This window comes from Manis javanica, chromosome 10 (assembly GCF_040802235.1).
Source record: "Manis javanica isolate MJ-LG chromosome 10, MJ_LKY, whole genome shotgun sequence".
In the NCBI taxonomy this organism is placed as follows: Eukaryota; Metazoa; Chordata; class Mammalia; order Pholidota; family Manidae; genus Manis; species Manis javanica.
The window spans coordinates 108,672,528-108,686,828 of NC_133165.1; the positions used below are offsets into that span (position 1 = coordinate 108,672,528).

The 14,301-nt window shown below is 50.8% G+C and overlaps 1 protein-coding gene and 1 long non-coding RNA gene across 5 annotated transcripts in view; one reads left to right on the forward strand and one right to left on the reverse strand.

The window, feature by feature from the left end:
• Positions 1–14,301, forward strand: part of LOC108384299 (uncharacterized) — a 175,293-nt gene that overhangs the window by 14,097 nt on the left and 146,895 nt on the right. For 3 of the 4 annotated variants that reach the window (XR_012121594.1, XR_012121595.1, XR_012121596.1), the window contains exon 1: positions 8,251–8,378. The exons of the other annotated variant lie outside the window; for it this stretch is intronic. This is a non-coding gene — a long non-coding RNA (uncharacterized lncRNA). Of the gene's footprint in view, positions 1–8,250; positions 8,379–14,301 lie in introns of those variants that run through there. 4 annotated transcript variants of the gene reach the window in all.
• The window catches only part of CACNG2 (calcium voltage-gated channel auxiliary subunit gamma 2), a 104,250-nt gene continuing 98,219 nt past the window's right edge, over positions 8,271–14,301 (reverse strand). Inside the window, exons 3-4 of the mRNA XM_017641189.3 lie at positions 9,895–10,035; positions 8,271–8,806 (exon numbers count right to left, since the gene is read on the reverse strand). Of these exons, the coding sequence (XP_017496678.2) occupies positions 8,271–8,806; positions 9,895–10,035 (677 nt within the window). The remainder of the gene's footprint in view (positions 8,807–9,894; positions 10,036–14,301) is intronic.

Genomic DNA, 14,301 nt, shown 5'->3' on the forward strand with positions numbered 1-14,301 from the left:
GTAACTGTTACAATGTATCAGGCATTGGTCTAATTCTTTTAATTCGTTTATTCTACATAACAGTTTTGTCAGATGGGTGCTCTTGTTATTGTGTCCCCTATACAGATGAGGAAAGAGAGGCATAGATAACTTGCCCCAGCTTGTGCTGCTAGTAAGTGGCCAGAGCCAGGATTGAACCTGGGCAACGTGACTCCAGAGCCCACCTTCTTAACTCCCATAACTTTCTGCCTCTCTGAGCCTCAGTTGCCACATTTGTCATGTGGGTAATAATACCTGCTTACCAGGACTGTGATAATACATGGTTGGGCAGTGCTTGGACATCATAGGCTCTCAGTAAGTTCCAATTTGCTGTGGCACGACAGATAATCAGAGGCCCGACCAGAGAGACATTGAAAGCTTTACCATGAGGGCAGTGGGAGGCCACTGAAGGTTTCTGAGTAAAGAAGTGATGCAAAGAAACAGTGGTGGACTCAATCCTGGCCTCTCCCTTCCTAGGAGTCACCTCTTACAGCTGACTGTATCCTGCCTGATGTCTGAGTCTCACTTCTCTATGTCTGACCTCCCCCAGAAGATTTTGAGCTCTGTAAGGGCTGTGACAAGACATGCCAGACTCCCTGAACTGAATGGTGGGGGAGGGATGCTCCCCTTCCCCTGACATATTCCTGCTCTCATGAGTCTCTTCTCAGAGAGGGGCCTCAGAGAGCCCATCCTTGGCTCTCTTTACTTCTCCACTAGTGACTGGGTGACGTGCCTGGTTTGGTCTCACCATTTACATTTTCTTCCTTTGGAAGCCTTTGCATAGCTCTGTGGTTGCAGTAAGAACTCTAACTCTGGGTAGGGGAGAGAGGAGGGAGAGAACAGGAAAGAGAGGGCACGAGAGGTAGGGGGAGGAAGGCTGGGCTCATTGCTTCAGGGCTCCGAATTCCTGGTGACAAAACGGGCCACCTCATTAGTGTGGTGTGCCTTTGATCTGACTGATGTTTTGAGTATGTAAAGGTGCACATCTTACGCACTGACGTGCACATATGGTACATGTGTCTACACAGATGCAAGCACCCATGGCGTAGCATACACACCTCCATGCTTACCTGTGCATGTAAATGCCTAGATGGCTCTACCAGCTCATTTAGATTAAGGGTATGGAGGAATATGTGTATCCTCACTGAAACACCACCTGCTCTGTGTGGCCTTCCCTGTACTGGTTCAGGCTCCTTTCCATGCCTTTGTGCAGTCCTGTCATATTTCTCAGCAATCCTGTTTCCCTATCTATGATCCTGTCTCTACCAAGAGCTTCCTCCAGGAAAGTCCCTGTCCTTATCATTCTCTACACTTGGGACCAAGATCGAGGCCTGGTAATGGGGACGTGGTCAATAAATGCTGACAGCTCAATGACTGTTTGTGTGAGTGGATCTAATTCCAGAAGTGTGCATGTGTGTGTGCACATAAGAAAATGCACGTGTGTATACACACATGCACATGCACTGCAGGGGGGTTATGGATGTGTCTTCAAGATGTGCATGAATGAACCTACATGCACATACCATAGGTACAGATTTATGCAATGGTATGCTGGTAAATTTTTGACAATGAGCTCTTCATTAAGAAATAACAATCACTAATTTGTAGCATTTGCCCACACTCCCACTGTGGCCAATTTCAAGGGTCCAGTGTGGCAACACTGAACACAGCGTTGAGAGGAGATGAGCATGTGAGCATGGTTGGCTCGTGTGAGCCTGTGGAGGTGGCCCCATTGCACTGCTGCATTTCTGTCTGTGACAGCCTGTGGCAGGGAAGGCAGGCCAGGGTACAGTTCTCTGTAAGCCAGCCCAGAGACACTTCTTTCCACAGCCTGTGCACGGGGAAGCAGGAGGTTGTCGGCTACCAGCCAGCTTTCTCAGCCGTCGGCTTGGAAGCCAGTCCAAACTGATGTTCCTTATCAGGCGGGTCTAGACGCTCACCGAGACAGCAGCCTTCCCTCACCCCTGATGCAGACACTCAGAGCTCTTGGAGTTTGGTGAGGTCAGCACTACTGCGTGGAGGAAACTATAAGCCTGGAGCATGAACGGAGGAGGAAGGAGAAGGCATGCTTCAAATCTCCAATGGAAGGGGTGGCTGGGGACTGCAGCAGTCAGGAGGCTGGACCTGGTGCCTGCTTGAAGCCAGTTTACTGTGCATGTCTGGATATGTTACTTGCTCTTTCTGGACTTCAGTAGTGCCTTTTTACCCATGAAGGGATAGGTCTTCCAAGCTCTTAGGTGACGCTCTGGGAGTCAGAGTCCTTGGGCTGGACCCTAAGTGTTGAAATTTATATTCAAAAGCCAGAGAAGGGGCTTCTCTGGACCTCCTCAGACTATGCCCCTCCCCAATGGGAAGAGTCCATAGGCCAAGGGGATGTACTCACTCTGAACCCACACCCCTCTGGTAGACCTGTCTCTGGCACCTGCTACTCTAGAATTTCTGCCCAAAGGGTCCCGAGCCAGCTTCCTGGGCTGGCTACCGTCTGTCTTACATTGGACTGGCCTGAGGGGTAGCTAAGGAGTTGCTGTTTTGGGGGCTGCAGCTGGATCTTGGATGTGCAGGCTAGGATGGGCACCCCTTTGGGGAGAGGGACTGCACATGCTGGGTGGAGCTGGAGGTGGGAATGGAAGGTGGGGTAGGCTGTGGGCTAGCAGCCAGGGTAGGCTTCCCCCATGCCACTTTTGGGTGCAGAATTCAGAGGAGGCTGAGAATTCTAAATTCAAGCCTAGCATTTCAGGTCATCATGAAGACAAATTTATCAGGATAGAGGGCTAGAACATATTTTAGAGTTCATTTGTTTGATTTGTAGCTATTAAATATTTAGATTTATGGTATGTGGGCTTCTATTTATTCTCTTGCCCTGGGACTTGCAAATGTTAGGGGTGAGACTGGAGGAAGAGATGCATGAGATTTGTGGGAGGCTTGGCAGTGTGGCCCAAGGGAGCGTGGGCTGAATTGAGCAGGGAGTTCTGAACATGGGCCAATTCTGGAGTGGAGTTTTCCGGGGCCTAAGGGTACAGGGCTGCCCTTCCCTTAGGTTTATGTCACTCAGGTCTCCTTGCATGCTATCTGCTTCCTCTTGAAACCCAAGAGGAGTCATATAATAGCTAAGAAGCTTCCTCTCCTGTGTCTTAGACAACATCTTCCCTTCCAAAGACCCCACTTCCTGTGACGAAGGGGCTCATCAAGAAGCCCTGGTCTTTGTCAGGATGGGGTCATGACGTCTGGGACTCTTCCCAGGCCCTATCTTTGTGCCACGGCTGTTAAGGTGATTTGGATGCTCCCCAGAGACCATTCTTTTGGCTCTCCGAATAAAAATATTGAAATTACCAGGCCAGTGAATCCCAGCCATTGTGATGAATGAGACCTCCATTCCTTTGTTTTGATTGTGGTAATAGATATCAGTAGGGCAGAATGAAGCTTTTTCCTTTTTTCAGAGCTGTGTATTATAATGTATTCATTTTAAAGAAGCTTTGCTCGGCTTTCCTTTTTCCTGTTTGTCATATGTCCGGTCGTGAGTTTCTACCTGACCTTCTGAGTCAAGGATAAAATCAGTAAGGGTGGTCGTGGTGGGAAGGTGGGCCCAGGAGAGCGACAGGAGGAGGAGAAGCATTTTACAGTTTGCTAACAGATGAATTCTTTTTTGTTTTTTAAATCTTGATTTGGTTTTGAAATACCTTCTTTCCTCCCATCCTCTTTGGTACGGCAGTGTTTTAAAGTTTAGAATGAACTAAATTAAATGTACTTAATGGATTTTGCAAGGCATTTACAGCCTTCCTTCAAATAGCTGACCCTGGCACTTTGACCAGACCAGGCTGGACATTGGTGGGCTAATCCTTTAGCTGCCTTCAAAAGGGACCTTTTTAGTTCTAAAGGTCAAATCCCCCTGTTAGCATCCTGTTATGGGCTGAATTTTTGTGCCCTGCCAAAATACATATTCTGAAGCTCTTAGGTTCCAACGTGATGGTGTTTGGAGGTGAGGGTCTTTGGGAGCTGATTAGAGTTAGATGAGGTCATGAGGGTGGGGTCTCCATCATGGCATTTTTGCCCTGTAAGAAGAGGAAGCAGGAGCAGAGCTCACTCTCTCTCTGCCGTGTGAGGACTCGGAGAGAAGGTGGCCACCTGCCAGGCAGGGAGAGCTCTCACCCAGAACCGAACCTGTCTTCATCTTGGACTTCCAACCTTCAGAACTACAGAAACAAGCGTCTGTTATTTAAGTCGCCCAGTCTGTGGTATTTTGTTAGCAGCCCGAGCTGACTAAGACAAGCCCATCTTGCCTTTCTTCTCTTCAAGTTAGGAGAGTCTAGGGCCCCCTGCTAGACGCTTCCTACTTGTCTCCCAATCCATGGTCCCCTTTGAGGAGCACCCCTGTGCAGGGGCCCTCTGGGTACATCCACAGGGTCATGTTTATTCTGGGCTGCACGCTTTCATGGGAAAAATCGAAACCCTGGAGTGTCATTAGGATGTTGAGCTGGGTTGGTTTATTCTAAAACAGAAAACTCAAGGATGTTGTGCTCATGGTCTTCAACTGTCTGAGGGGCTGTTATGCTGAAAAGGGAAGGGACTCTTTCAGTGTTGCTGGATTCAAAGAAAGAAGTAGATTAAAATTTGTGCAGAGGAGACTTTGACCAATGAGTGCTGCCCAGCACCGGTTGGGGCTGTCTGTGTAGAGGGTGAGCTTCCTGTCATTGGAGGTATGCAAGTATCAGTAAGGGATATTTAAGGGAAGTCTCATGACCTAGGGAGTAGGGACATTCTACTGCCTGGCTTCTAAGCCATCCCCCAACTCAGAATCTGTGACTTTAGGATGCTTTAACCAGGATGCCAGGAGTTGGGAAAGCAATTAAAGAAATCCACTGAAGTGAGGACCAAGCTATAAAAAAAAATCTTTATTTCATGTACCAGGATTTTTTTTCTTTTTTTTGTTTTCTGCTTTTTAAAATTTTTTTCTGTTAACAGTCTGAAAAAAAAAAAAAAAGGACCCACCAAGAAAATAAAATGGAGATAGGTTTCTTGAACTGGTTTGAGCTGGACATGAGCAATCGTCCACCCTGGCAAGCAGCACCCTTGTAGTCTGGCTCCTTCCCTCTGGGTCCCCTAGCCCTTTCTCACTGTCACCCACAGCCAGGCCCCAGGCCTCATGGCCTGGAAAGAAGAGCTGATTGTCATCCCAAACACCCTGCCAGAATGCAGAGACTTGGGGCCAGTTTTCCTCTTTGGGCAGCATCCCCTTGCTTGCTGTTTTCTTGGGGCCTCTCCCTTTTCTCTAGTCCTTGATCCTGTTAGGTCTGGAATCTGGGTAGGTGGTGGGCAAGGCTGGAGTCGGGGAGGGAGCTATTGTAATTTCTGCCCAGACTGAGAAACACTGTGGGTTGTTACCACACCTGGCGTTGGCCCACACCGCTCTGCCCCAGGGCCCCATGGCCCCTTGTGCACCTCTGGGCTGCTTGGCAGATGCTCTGCCTTGTGGTGCAGGCTGAGTTTAAGGTTCCAGCTGCTGCTGACCTGAGAAAAGCTTTTCTTGCCCAGACAAAAGCCTCAGTAGTTACTCCTCCTAGCTCCCCCGAGCTCAACTTAAGAAACTTCAGGCCAGGCCAGTGTCAAGAAAGAGGCAAACCAAGATGTGCTGAGGGGGGCAGCAGGAGCCCCCGACCTTAGCAGAGTGGCTAACTGGCAGGCTGGGCTGAAATCTGAGCTCAGGAGAACTGTTGAATTTCTCTCAGTCTGAACTGGCCCTTGTTGCTCTGGGAAGAAAGGGGAGCAACATGGGATGCCCCCAGACTTTCATTAGTGGTGTAAGTTTAATTTTTGGAGTTGGTCCTCACCCTGGGACCGAACTTTGTAAAGCTCTCCCCTCCATCCCCTTGGCCTAAACCCCTCCCAGCAAACCTCAGAGGACTCCTCCTCCCTTTTATTTTCTGGCCGCTAAAGATAGTGAGGGAGGCCTGGTGGCTGATCTCTTCTCTCAAGGAAGCCCCCTTCACTCTCTGTGACTGTGTTGTGGCGCTAGAGAAAGGGGACACAAATGGAACAAAACGAAGAGTGGCTTTGGGGACCTCTGGTGTCTTTTCCCTCTCTGTCCGAATGGCAGGATACGTTTGCTCATATGTATGTATTTTTGCTTTGACATTGGATGTGGGGGCAGGGGTTTGGGAGCACAGTGAGGAGGCATATGGTGTGTGTGTGTGTGTGTGTGTGTGTGTGTGTGTGTGTCTCTGTTTGTGTGGCTGAGTGGCTGATGATTTGGGAATATTCTCAATGTCTGCGTGCGGGATGGCAGCTATTTTGGTCATCACTGGCGCCTTCCTCTGTGCAGGTGGCAGATCCTAAAAGTCATCCACACCAAGACTAAGAATGGGCTTTTGGAGCTCATTTGGGTCAGTCCACTTGTTCACACAGGGGAAATTGAGGCCCAGGGGGCCATGCAACAGATTCCAGAACTGAATTCTAGACTGGTGCCTTTTCTATGCATGTGAGTGTGTGTGTGTGTGTGTTGTTGCTGTCAGTGGCTTTGGAGGGCATGAATCAGTCTTCTTGGCACCCTGCCTTTGGCTTCATATGAGGATGGAAGGGTTTAGACTGAGTGTGTACACCTGTGAGTGATTCTAGTGTTGGGCCTAGAGGATTGCAAATGTGTACTGTGTGAGTGTGTGTGAGTGGGGTGTACGATCTCCTTTGTGTAGACCGGATACTCGATTGTGATTCTGTCTCTCTCTTCTACATTAGTAGCACCTTCCTGGTATAAGGAAGAGATCTTTCATCATAGAAACTCTCTGTAGCTTCCTAGGGCCTTTCTGCTCTCCTTCCTGCATTAAGCCCAGCTCTAATCTCTCCCAACTTACTTTTTTTTTAATGGATTTGTATATTTGTTTTCTGTTTCCACTTTATAAGTTCCCTGCTAAATTTTAAGTCCCCCAACCCACCCCAGTTTTTGTTTTCACAGTTTAAAGCTGGAAAAGAATTAAAAGAAAAATACTATCTGGTTTTCTTGCAAGTAAATCCACTTATATATTTACATTTATTTATAGTCTGTGGTTTTTTTATTAAAAAAAATCACCACTTGTTTTTCCTTTTTCTTTTGTAAAAAGAAACCTTTTTGCAATGTCATTGTTGGACCTGCTGGGCCCCAGAGGGGCTTCAGTGTGTCCAAGGACCCCCAAAGGGTCAATGAGCCCCCTTCCCAGGGGGCTGGGGGGCCTGTGAGTCTGGGGGTCCACAATCACCCCAGGGTCATTGCATGGCCCTGAGGTGAGAGGTGAGGAGGGAGAGCTGCTTTATATCCCCCGGGGGTGGGCATCTCCTGACCCCAAGGACAGGAGCTTGGGGCAGTGACCCCAATGGCTCACCCTGAGGATCCCGGGGTTTCAGGCATCTTGGCAAGCCACTGGCAGCCATCCCCTCTCCTTCCCTTCCCTCAAGGCCTAGGAAGTCATCACAGTGGGTTAAGGGCCATTAAGGACTGGGAACCTGGGGGCTGCGCAAGCCCCAAGTGCACCCTCCTCCAGGCACCTTTCAAACAGGAGGGACCAAGGACTCTTGGGTCACCTGGAGGCCTAGAAGTGCCCCATCAATGCTGGGTGGAGCCGGCTTCCAAGCTGCAGAGCTTGCCCAGCTTTCCCCGGCGCACCTGTCCAGAGGCTCCAGGGAACTGGCAGTGACCGAGGGGCTCTCCTGGCCCCGGGGCCCCTGAGTCTCCACCCCCGACTCGCTCAGGGAGGCAGAGCCCGCTTGGGGTTACAGGGAACAGAAAAGTAACTCCTGCATTAAAAAAAAAAGTGGTAACATAAACCCCTGATAAATGCAAAGAACATCCCCTTTCCTTTCTGCTCATTTTTTGCTTTAATGTTATCTTGGTTCCCTTTTATTTTTTCATTTAAGTTGGTTTTTTATTAAATGTTAAAATAATGGTACATGGGAAATCATGCATTTTCTTTTAGATTTATTTTCTATTTTAAATTTTTTATCCTCTCTCGCTTTTTAAAGTTTGTTTTTCCTTCCCTCGTTAATGTTTTTCACATTTCCTGTTGTTTTGCTTCTTTGTTCCTCTTATATATATATTTTTAAGTTACTTAAGTTTTTCTCTTTTTTTGTTTTTTTTGCTTTTGGAAGGTTTCCCCCCAGGATGGTGCGATTCCCGCCCCTCGCCCCCGGCCCGGCCCGGCCGCCCCTCCTTCCTGGCTCAGGCGGGGACAGGGACAGGGACAGGGGCCGCGCGCGCGCGCGCGCGCGCGCGGTGAGGCCCCCCGCGGGCTTCAGACGGGCGTGGTCCGGCGGTTGGCTGTGTTGGAGTGGAGAGAGTCTTTGTTCTCCTTCTGGATACAGTTGTGAACTTGGAGGAAGCTGTTATCCCTGTCGGAGTTGTAGGTGGCGGTGGGCGTGGTGACGGCCTTCAGGGGGTCCCTGCTGAGGGTGTACATGGAGATCTCCGTGGACGGCAGGGTGTTGAAGCCCTTGATGCCCACGGGGGAGGCGTCCCTGGAGTGTGAGGGCTCGGTGGAGCGGGAGCTGGAGCGGCTGCGGCGCTGGTAGCGGTAGCGGTAGCTGGGGATGCGGGTGATGGCGGAGGCCTGGAGGTAGTCCGTGGCGCGAGCCGTGGCCCGCAGCTGTTTGTGCCGGTCGATAAACATGTGCACGGCCAGCACCCCGACCATCTCAGCAATGATGAAGGACAGGGCCCCGAAGTAGAAGGACCAGCCGTAGGAGTAACTATTCTTTTTGGAGTCGCTCTTGGAGGGGTCTCCGGCATTGGCAGATATGTACACTATGATGCCAATGATGTTACTCAGACCTGTGGGGCCCAGCGTGGGCACGGAGGGGCGGGGCGGGGAGGAATTGGAGAGGAAGGTTAGTTTCTCAGCAGGCTGGCAGGCACTGGGCAGGATGAAGGTACAGGGACAAGATGGGCCTTCCCTGGTCCAGCACTTCATACTGAATTAGTATAGAGGGACATGGGCAAACGTCACTTGAACGTTTTGTCTTTCCTCTGAGAGACCCAGGAAGGGAAGAGCTAATGGGAACAGAGATATGGGAAGAGGGGAGGGAAGAGAGAGGCATTCTAGAGTACGGAAGAAGAACAGATGCTGCTTATGGAGCATTTACTACCTGCCTTCACTGTTGAGTACTTTGGAAGGGGTTTGCAAATAAGGAAGTGGATCACAGGGAGGTCAGGTAACTTCCTCAAGGTTGCAAGGAGATTTGCAGCTGGTGTAGTAGGGGTTAAGACTGGCTTTTGGAGCCAGACTGCCTGAATTCCAAGCCTTTGGCAAGGTAACCTTTGTTTGGGTTTCCAGATCTGTAAAATGGGGATAATGAATGATATATGGACTCCTGTAGGACCATGGAGAGGGAGTAAATGAGTTAGTACATGTGAAGCTGTTTGAGTCTGGGATGTGGTAAGTGCTATTCAAACGTTAGTCATTCTTAGTAAATGGCTCCTGCCGCAGCTCATGTTCTTTTTTTGGATCTAAAGCAAATATGACTTGTCATGTAACTCGGCTGAGAAATGAGGTTTTGGGTGCTGTCTGTTCCCACCTGAGTAGGACAGTGAGGGGAGAGGGCAGGTGAGGATAGGCCCAGTAACCTGGAAGGGGCCTGGGATTTGAACCCTTTCTTAAGAGGTGAGAGGAAGATGGGCCAGTGGGTTAAGGGACAGGGTCCGGGGATGTTCAGGAGGGACTCGTTGCAGGGCTTGGGCATTGTTGTAGGGTGGGAGCCCCAGTACACCTGCCTTCCCTGGAACATGACCCATTGCCAGGCCTGGTTCCTCTCTGCCCTCCTGCCTCTCTCTGCTGATCCTCCTGGCTGCTGAGCACCAAAGCTTAGCCTCCTCCCCACTGCAGGCCTGGGCTCTGGCCTCCCTGGCTCAGGGGCCGTTACCTGCGGACACGAAGAAGATGCCGGCACTCAGGATGATGTTGTGTCGAGTCTTGTAGAACTCACTGGCTGCAATGCAGAGTCCTCCCATGAAAAGCAGAATCACACTCAGGATCGGGAAAATGCTCGAGGCCCTCACGGCCCCTGCAGAACACAGAAGGCCAGAGGGAGAGAATGGCGTGACTGTGAGCTGGAGGGATGAAGGAAGGAGGAGAGAGCAGCCCACAGGAGCGGGGGTTTCATGGCCACAGGACCAGGGTTGAGTTTGCTTAGCAATACTAGGGAGGGAGAGGGAGCGAGCCACTGCTCAGCTCACAGCCCTGCAGTGGCTCCTCTGCCTAAAGGACCAAACTCCAGTACCTCAGGAGGCCCACAGGGCTGTGTGTAACTTGGCCTCTGCCCACCTCTCGCCTCATGCCTCCTGGTCCCCATGTTCCTTCTTGTCCAGCCTCAGCAAACTTCCGTGTGATGTCATTGCATGCTTCTAACGTTTGACATACTGACCTTTCTTACTAGCATATTTTTCCTGCTCTTTTTTACCCAGTAAAACTTCTATTCATCCATCAAAACCCCCTCTTCCATAAAGTCTTTCTTCCTTGACTTCCTTAGGCAAGGTTATTAGCTCCTTCCTCTGTGCTTTGGGGCACTTTGGGCCCATTGAGAAGTAGTATATTAGAGTGGTTGGAAAATCACATGGCCTGGGGCTGAATCTGGCTTTAGCATTTATTAGCTGTGTAAGTTTATGCAAGTTATCTTACCTCTCTGTGCCTCAATTTCCTCATCTGTAAAATGGGGATGGTAATAGTGCCTGCCTTCTAAGATTGTTGTGAGGATTAGAGGTGATTCTTATAATGCACTTAGATAAGACTTTGAGGGTATTTAGTAAACATATAATAAATTTGATAAATGAGTTGTTATTATACTTGTTTATAAATATGCTTCCACCACAAGCCATGGGGTTCAATGAGGGAAGGTCTGTGGCTTTTCTTTTAGTTCTCTCTTTATTCTCTCTGTCCCTACCACCTAGTTCAGAGCCAGAGATGCTCTGAAGGGTCCTGAGACAAGCTCACTGAGTGAATGAATGTGGTGAAGTGGTCCAGAAAGAAGCAGCAGACATATTGCAAAGAAAAGAGAAAGTACAAAATCAAAAATAGGATAAGATAAGAAGGAAGGACTGACAAACAGGCAGGAGAAGAAAACAATATTTTAATGTTACTTCTGCATGTGGGAGGACAGGAGGACAGAGGGTACAGATGGCTGAGGGGCCAGGGAAGGCAGCTGAGGAAGTGGCAGGCTGGGCATGTGGGGTGTGTATGTGGGGGACAGTGTCTGAATGAGGACCCAGAGGTGTGGGGCCCTCCACAAATGTCTCTGAAAAATATTTTTTCTATCCAGTTTTATAAGGTAGCAAGTAAGCTCAAGACCCTGACTCCCTGTCCTGGGAGCTGTGGCCAGGCAGAAGCTGTGTCCAGAGCTGTCTGGAGGCTCACGTAAGGCAAAGGGCGCTTTCTCTATGGTTTGGGTTACTTCAGTGGCTCCTGAATGGGTGTGGCATCATCTCCTGCTCTTCCCCTGCTCTTATGCAGATCCTACAGCCAGTCCTTCAGCAGAACCTGAGTAATGCTGTTAGTGTGGACATCTGTCCTTTCCTCCTCCTGCCCAGAACCTTTCTGTGATTCCCTCTCAGAGTAAAGCTGAGCCCCTCAGTCCTCGCCTGGCCACTGGGTTAGTCACACCTAACCATGTGGCTCCTTGGCAGTCCCTGAGGAGGCCAGTCAGAGACCTTGTGCTGGGTGTTCCCTCTGCCTGCACGCTTTTCTCAGGAGATCTGCATGATCAGACATGCCCCCTCCCCTCCTACAGGTCTGCTCAAACGTGTCCTTCCCAGTGAGGACCTTTCTGACCACCCTCCTGGAAACCTAACCCGCCTTTTGGCACTGCTCCTGCCCCTTCCCTGCTTGGTCTGGATCCTGTGCGCCTTTCACCGTGTAATATACGCCACAGTAATGGCCAATGCCTGCTGAGTGCTGTCTGTGCCCCAGCTGGTATGAGGAGCTGTTGTGTACTGACTCACTTACGTCTCATTTCAACCCTGGGAAGGTGCCCCCCGTTGTGAGGAAACCAGGGCCTAGGGAGGTTACCTGAGATGTGGGAGAGTGGGCTTGAACCTGGGCAGGATGGGCTAAGGCCCACGGTTGGGTTCTGCCTCCTCCTGGTGGCCAGGTTCTGTACACACACACCCCCTCCGCCAAATAGTTCTCGGGTCAGTCCCCCTTGCCTTGGGTGCTTTCTTCCTCCCTTACAGGTGTCTGTTCATGGCCCACAGCTGCCCTGGGGGAACTCATCCTGCCCGTTCTTGTCTTGGGTTGTCAGAGACTCTCTGGGAAGGTGTCAACTCCTACTTCATGTATAATCCTATGGCATGAGGTCGGCGAGACAGCAAAGGAGCTTGATCGTGTGGAGAAGAAATCAGAATTTATTCTAAGTGTGACTGGAACCGTGAGCAGGGAGGGGCACTGGTTTGGAAGGTCGATTCTGGCTGCTGGCCAGGGCTGCTGCAGCGATCCCGGTGAGGGGCTGTGGCGGCTGGAACAGGTGTGAGCTGTGGTGCCGGCCAGAAGTGAGGGGCTGTTTGGGAGGCAGAGCTGACAGCAGCAGGGGTGACCAGCCAGGTGATTGGGGGTGGGATCTGGGGCAGGACGCTGCCGGGTTTCCAGGGGACACTAGAAGACTGTGAGGAAGAACACGGGGGGCTGGAGATTCAGGAGGGTGGGACGGGGCTTAGTGGGGAGGGGCGCCAGAGCTCTGGGTGCCCAGACCAGGCATCCCTGGCTTTGACCGTTCAACCTCAGCCTACCTCGGACTCGGAGGGGCAGCTGGGCAGCTCCCAGAAAGGCAACTAGAGCTCCGGCTGTTACCAAGGTTGGGGACACAGTCCACCAGACTCTGCTTGCCTTTGGGGCAGGTTCTGTTCTGAACCAACTCTTACTCCCCAGTGGCCAGCCCAGAGCCTGGCATGGGGCCAGCACACTTTTCGAATGGATGAAGGCCTGAACATGTAGAAGTGTGGGACTGCAGGCTTTGCCAGGCGGAGCCATAGCTCCCCCTAAACCCTCTGAGTGTCTTTTCCTTGGCTCTATGGCCTAAGCATCTTGGTACTCAGGAGGCCAGAAGCAATCTGCGCTGCCCAGGAGGTGCGGGTCCTTTTTGGCAGCAGACAAAACAAAGGCCTGGCCCTCATGGCATTTGCAAGCTATAGTAAATGAAATTAACAAGTTGGTTATACAGTTTGTTAAGTTGTGAAAAGTGATGTAGAGAAAAATCAACCAGGAAAGTGGGATAGGAAACTCCAGAGTCAATAAAACCCTCACTGTGAAGTTTGGGCAAAGATCTGAAGGATGTGAGTGAGCCGTGTGGATAGTTGGGGGAGAGGTGTTCCAGGCAGAAGGAACAGCAGGTGCAAAGGCCCTGTACAGGAGCAGCCTGGAATGTTTGAGGAAAGGACTGAGGCCAGTAAGACAAGAAAGGAGTGAACAAGGAGGGGTAAAAGAACAGCAATTGCAGAAAGGACCTGGGGGCCTGTGGGTGATAGCAAGGACTTGGGGGTTTGCTCTGATTATCAACGTAGGAAGCCACTGGTGTGTCTGAGCAGAGGGGTGACACCATCTCACATTTTAATAGGACACTCTGGCTTCTGTGTTCATAAGAAACTGAAATAGGGCAAGGGTCGAAGCATGTATAACAGTTAGGAGCCTGTTGCAATAATCTGAACAAGAGATGTTGGTACCTTGAACCAAAGTGGTAGCAGGGAAGGAGGTGGAAAGGGGTCTGATCCTGAAAATATTCCCAGGATTTGCTGAATGGCTGCATGTCAATCTCCAGGGAAAGGAAGGAGTCTGGGTTTGAGTCCAAGGTTGGGACTGGGGAGGATCAGAGCTCAGTGTTGGTCACATCAAGTTAGGGAGGCCTCTGGGACTCCCTGGGGAGATGTCCTGGAGTCTGGGGCTCACTGGACAGAGCCTGGCCAGAGACAGCAGTGTGTGAGTTGACAGCTCACATGTGGTTGATATGGATGATACTTAAGGCCATGAGACAGGATGAATGCATGAAGGGAGTGGAGCAGAGAGAGGAGAGGTGCAGGAACCAGGAGGACCCAGGGCTCCAAGGTTGGAGGCCAGAAGATGGGGAGGCCGCAGGGAAGGAGGCTGAGGAGGAGTGGCCAGTGAGGTGGCCCGGGCGACTCCTGCCCTCCTGGTTCCACCAGCTGGACTGAGGATCTAGAGCTGAGAGGAAGGAGACAAAATATCCTAGATGTCTTTCTGGAAGCTGCTCTACTGCCCTGCTGCCCCTCCGAGTCTGAGGCAGGCTGAGGTTGAACGGTCAAAGCCAGGGATGCCTGGTCTGGGCACC